Source organism: Nothoprocta perdicaria, unplaced genomic scaffold (genome assembly GCF_003342845.1).
Source record: "Nothoprocta perdicaria isolate Ctin4 unplaced genomic scaffold, notPer1 scaffold_565, whole genome shotgun sequence".
NCBI lineage: Eukaryota > Metazoa > Chordata > Aves > Tinamiformes > Tinamidae > Nothoprocta > Nothoprocta perdicaria.
The window spans coordinates 47,161-52,453 of NW_020455827.1; the positions used below are offsets into that span (position 1 = coordinate 47,161).

A 5,293-nucleotide genomic window follows, 5' to 3' on the forward strand; every position below is an offset into this window, starting at 1 on the left:
GGAGCAGCTTCGGGACGAGGCACAAGGGCCAGGAGCCCGTGTCCCTTGCCCGGCCTGGAAGCAGGGATCTGCCCCGACTCCCTTCACCTTTCCCTGCGGGATCGTGCGAGCTGGCCCTGCTCCGGCTGCAGAGGGCCCTGGGGGGACCAGATCCCCATGGCCGCTTCCCTCCTCCCTGTGCTGGGGAGGGCAGCGGGAATGCGATGTGGGAATGGGATGGGAAAGGCGGCAGGGCAGCCCTCCCGCCATCCCACCCCAGCCCGTCCTTCCCCAGGGATCGCGAGCAAACACAAGGCTTGAGGGGTGCTGACAACAGTGGATTTCGCCCCGTTTTTCCCTTCGCCTCTTGTTTTGGTGACGACCGCGCGACGACACCCGCAGGCTGCGGCGCCCCGGCGGGGTCGGGGCTGCCGAGATCTTGGGATGCAGCCAGGGCCGCGTTCCCGCTGCGCTCTGCTCCGCCTTCCGCCTCCACGGGGAGATTTCCAGCTGGAAAAGGTCATTCCCGCTGCTCCGGGGTGTCACGCGGCACCGATGTTTGCGCGGGGCGAGCGGAGGGAACAACAAGGTCACCCCCGGCCCGCGGCGAACGGCCACCCTCTAGCGACCGCTCCAAGCTCAGTCCCGGCCTTTCTCCGGTGCCTTCCCGGGGTGCCTCCGGCCGGAGAGGCCGGCGCCGGGAGCGAGCGGCTCCTCAGAGCGGCCGGACGGCGTCCGCCGCCTCGGCGGGAAGGTCGCAGATGCCCGTGAAGTCCCGGTCCTCGCGGGCGCCCGCGGGCGCCGCCGCGCTGCCGCTCAGGTAGCTCTCCAGGGCTTTCAGCAGCTGCCTCGGCTTCTTTTTGGTGAAAGTCTCCAATTCTGCAAGAAACGGAAGCGAAAATGTGGGAAGAGCAAGAGCGCGGGATCCGCGTGGAGGCCCAGGCCTGAGGGAGGGCTTTTCCACGCCCTTKCAAGCTTTATTTCTGCTCTCCGAGCAGAGCACAAGCCCCACTTTGTTCAGGAAAGGCCCCAAAAGCCTTGGGGGATTTTGAGAAGAGCCCACTTTGTTCAGGAAATGCCCCAAAATCCTGGATTTTGAGAAGGGGAGGCCGCGGGGCCGGGCCACGCACCGCTGAGCAGGGCGCCCGCGTCGGGCAGCGCGCCGCGCCGCGCCGTCCAGGCGCCGTAGAGGCGCAGGAAGGCGCCCACGTAGACGTCGTTGAGCACGGCCAGCACCTGCCGCCGGCGGTTGCACTCCCTGCGGGGCGGCGGAGGCCGGTGGGGCCTCCGGGCTCGGCCTCCTCCGCCCCCCCGGCCTCGGCCTCACCTGGAGAGCCGCTCGTCGCGCAGCGCCCGCACGACGATGCGGGTGACGTTCACCGACACGACGCAGAAGGGGAAATGCTGCGGAAAGCGGCCCCGCGTCAAGGAGCGGCGGCGTTTCGGCACCGGCCTGCCCCCAGACTTTGGGAAAACCCTGGGAAAACCGAGGGAATGTGGTTTTCCCAGAGCCGCAGCCGTGCCTGGGTTTCGTGCTGCGACAGCTTGAAGATCTTGCGAGCCAGCGGCAGCGTGCGCGGGTCCGTGACGAAGTGGAGCATTTGCAGCAGGCCCAGCATTCCCGTCCCTCGCAGGTCCGTCCCGGGATCGGCACCTCCAAGGCAAGGGGAGCGCAGTGAGGGGGGACCCTGCTGACTCCCCGGCCCGAAGCCGCTTCCAGGCGCCCGCCCTTTTGCGGGAATCGCAACTGGGAAAAGGTGGGATGCCTACGGCAGCGGCGGAGCCGCTTTCCACGCGAGCGAGCGCTCCCTTCTGCTACCCACACACCAAATCGTTCCATCAAATCCCTGGGAACTGCTCCAAGCTCCGCCCGCCCCGAGCAGCTCTGCCTGAAGCTGGGAAAACAACGCAGAGATCTCRACGGGGAGCAGGGGGAGCCGCCGGCTCCCTGGGCTTCATCTCCCATTAAAACCCACCCGATGGAGCGCACGCGGGGAAGGGATGGAGGCCGCTCCGTGTTTTCCTTACGGAGCAGCGGTGCCAAAAGCAACTCGGTGGCAGAGCCYCAGCCGCCGCTTTGCTCATAAACCGGCCCTCGGGAGACGGCTCCTTTAGGAGGTGACGTCCCGGCACCGCGCGGAGAGGGGCTGAGGGCGCCGGGCCCCTCTCCGGAGCGCTCCCATTCCCCGGGATGCGGCACCTTGGAAGCCGAGCTCCTCCCAGTGGGCGCCGTAGCGCGGGCAGCCCAGCGGCGAGCGCGTCAGCCTCCTGTAGATGGTCTGCAGGATCCGCACGTGCACCCGCTCGCTGTCGTCCAGGGCGCCTGGCAAGGGGGAAACGCCCTGGCAAGGGGGAAACGCCGGACACCGCGGCGGGAAGGGCGGCAGCCGAGCCCGGTTTCCCCGGCCGGAGGGGATGGGAGGCAGGACTGGAGGGGTGGGAGCAAAGCTGCGGGTTTGCGGAGCTCGGCAACATCCAGGTATCCGAGGCACCGACGAGGGCGCTGCCGAGGGTCCCTCGGGATCCGCTCGCGCAGGCCAAGGTCTCCCTGCGCAAAGGGGCCCGGCAAGACGCCGTGGGCAGTGCCAGCCTTGGCAATCCCTCCATCGGCTCCGCTGAGCGGGGACACGTCCAGGGTGCCCGGGTTTCGGTTTGGCGCCGCGACGGGGGCACTCACAGCGGGCGATGGCGAGCGCCAGGTCCCGCTCCGCCTGCAGCGGCGCCCGGAGGCGCGGCGGGCCGAAGAGCATGTGGAGCAGGGAGGCCAGGCCCCGGCGGCGCGGCCGCGCCGGGATCGCCTTCTGCGGAGGAGAGAGCAGCACAGAGAAAGCGGGATTCTTGGGAATTGGGCCGGGCGGAAAGCCCAGCAGGCCGGCTGGGAGGGAAGGGCTYGGGAAAGGCCGGGAAGCGCGGGGAGAGGGGCGCGCGGAGGGAGCGGCGATCCCGGGGGCTGCACCCGGCACTCGGCGAGCTCCGCGCTCTGGAAATACCGCAGCGCTTCCTCGAAGGAGATGAGGGCGGCGGCGCCGGGCGGCTCCGCCGGCAGCCCTGCGCGGAGGGAAGGGACGGCGGGCCGTGAAGAGCGCTCCAAAGAGCATTCCCGTGCCGTTCCCGGCCCGCGCAGCCGCGGCTCTACCTGGCTGGCCGCTCTGCACGGCCTCCCACTCCTGCTGGGCTCGGCGCTGCTCCTCGCACGGCTCTGCCAAGGGGAGGACACCGGTTGGGTAYGGCTGCATCCTCGCCGGGATGAGGGGCGGGAATCAGCCGGAGGGCCCGGTTCCGGCGGGAGGCCGGCGGACTCACCGGGAGCGGGCGGCCCCGCGGCCTGCGCCTGCAGCACGCGGCCGTGCCGCCGGGCCGGGAGCTGCGGGGACACATGGAGGGAGAGGCCGCGGTCGGGATGCGGTCCCGGGGCCGCGGTCGGGATGCGGTCCCGGCGGGCGGCGCGGGGGGTCCCCGCTCCCGGCGTTACCGGCTCCATGGGCGCGCGAGCGGCCGCGGGCGCTCGGCGGTTCCCCGTCAGCCTGCCGGGAGGGAATGTCCACATAAACACATACATATATATATAAGGACACGGTAACCGTGGGCGCATCCACACACGGAAGCGCCCGCGGGCGCCTACCTGGGCGCGGGCGGCCCCTCAGGCCCGCCTCGGGCAACATGGCGGCGCCCTGTGGAGACAGGCCGCGTACCGGGCTAGGCCTCTGCCCTCGACCTCTGACCCCTGACCTCCGGCCAGCGGCTTCCCGCCGCCCTCTGACCCCGGCACCCACCGGAAGCGGCGGCGGCGCCGCGGCGCGCTCGCCCCGGGCTGCGGCGCCCGCCGAGGCGCAGGGCGCATGCGCGGCCGCGCGCTGCTTGCCGGGAGCTGCAGTCCGTCGCGCATCGCTTTCCCAGCAGCCCCCGCGCCGCGGGATGCGAAGGGAGGCGAGGGGGAACTACAGCGCCCAGCAGCCCCCGCGCGGGGCGGCCGACGGTGGGCGCGGAGGGACAAGCCGCGGAGAGGGCGGAACGTTGCAGCCTTGGTGGCGGTGCCCGGTGCCCGGTGCCGTGTTCAGCACCGCGAGCAGCCGGCGCCGGGTTCAGCACCACGGCGCGGCGCCCCGTGCCCCAAACACAGGCCTAGTGCCCACAAAGCAGTGCCCGTTCAAAGCCCGCCTCCCGGCTGCAAGGCCCGGTGCAGCGCCCGGTGCCGCAATGCCCGGCACCCGGTGCCCCGAGTCCCGGCTGCAGTGCCCGCTGCAATGCCCAGCGCGCGGGCTGCACTGCTCGGCTCTCAGTGCCCCGTGGCCGGGCTGCAATCCCACTGCAATGCCCGGGGCGATGCCTGGCGCAAYGCACGTTGCAATATCTGGTGCAATGCACGTTGCAATGGCCCACACCCGGGCTGCAATGCCAGCGCGATGCCCAGTGCCCGGTGCAGTGTCCGGCACCCGGGTTGCAATGCCTGGCCTGATGCCCAATGCCCGGAGCGATGCCCGGGCCGGTGTCCAGAGCCCGGGCTGCAATGCCCGGTGCGATGCCAAACGCCCGGTGCGATGCCAAACTCCCGGTGCGATGCCCGGTGCGATGCCCCCGCCCGCGCCCGTTGCGACTCCCGTTGTCCAGTTGGCAGCGCCCCGTTGGCAGCGCGCGGGAGCCGGGGGCGCGGGCGGGAGCAGCGCCCGGGGCTCGGTGCCAGCCGGGCGGCCGGGGCGGAGCGGAGCCGAGGGGAGGAGCGGGGGCGCCGGGGGCGGCGGCTCCCCCGGCTCAGCGCAGTCCGCGGGAGCACGCAGCGCCATGGGGCTCCTCTTCCTCGCCTTCCTCCTGCTCCTCCTCGCCCTGCTCGCCCTCCTCATGCTGGTCCTGGGGGTCCCCGGCGCCGCCCGCGCCCCCAACCCCTTCGCCACCGACACCCGGCGCCCGCCGGCCCCGCTCGTGACCGACAAGGCGGCGCGGAGGAAGATCCTCAAAGCAGGTTGGGTCCCCGCACACGTGTCCCCCCCGCATGCCCCGTGTCCCCTACTCTGAACCCCGCGTCCTGGACCTGTCGCCCCGTGCCCGCTATCTGGCACCGTGCCCCCCATCTCCTGGATCCCGCACCCTCTATCCCGTATCCCGCACCCTGCACTTTGTCTCTTGCACTCTCACGTCCCACAATCTGCATCTCCTATCCCGCACCCCACGTGCCCCATCCCGCACCCTAGGTGCCGTATCCTCCATCCACACCCCGTATCCTGCATCCCGTGCCCATCCCACACCCAGCTCCCGCACCCCAAATCCCACACTATATCCCACACCCGCCACATCCAACCTCTCCCCCCCCCCCCCCCCC

The 5,293-nt window shown here is 71.3% G+C and overlaps 2 protein-coding genes across 2 annotated transcripts in view; one reads left to right on the forward strand and one right to left on the reverse strand.

Moving 5' to 3' along the window:
• Window positions 1-317: 317 nt before the first annotated feature.
• On the reverse strand, window positions 318-3,460 carry ELMOD3 (ELMO domain containing 3). Its single transcript, XM_026048733.1, has 10 exons — window positions 3,452-3,460; window positions 3,283-3,343; window positions 3,116-3,178; window positions 2,936-3,027; window positions 2,657-2,780; window positions 2,180-2,302; window positions 1,503-1,633; window positions 1,307-1,383; window positions 1,110-1,237; window positions 318-858 (listed from the first exon to the last, which is right to left on the reverse strand). The coding sequence occupies exons 1-10, from the start codon at window positions 3,458-3,460 to the stop codon at window positions 695-697; spliced, it is 972 nt and encodes a 323-aa protein (XP_025904518.1). The 3' UTR covers window positions 318-694.
• Window positions 3,461-4,758: 1,298 nt separating this feature from the next.
• The window catches only part of LOC112955431 (all-trans-retinol 13,14-reductase-like), an 8,027-nt gene continuing 7,492 nt past the window's right edge, over window positions 4,759-5,293 (forward strand). The window contains exon 1 of the mRNA XM_026048734.1: window positions 4,759-4,936. Coding sequence (XP_025904519.1) covers window positions 4,759-4,936 — 178 coding nt within the window. The remainder of the gene's footprint in view (window positions 4,937-5,293) is intronic.

Excerpts from the sequence above, each read along its gene's own strand:
- ELMOD3 (XM_026048733.1), bottom strand. Across the intron at positions 2,781-2,935 it reads CGGAGCTCGCCGAGTGCCGG|AAGGCGATCCCGGCGCGGCC; the intron begins GTGCAGCCCCCG and ends TCTCCTCCGCAG. Across the intron at positions 859-1,109 it reads CGCGGGCGCCCTGCTCAGCG|AATTGGAGACTTTCACCAAA; the intron begins GTGCGTGGCCCG and ends CGTTTCTTGCAG.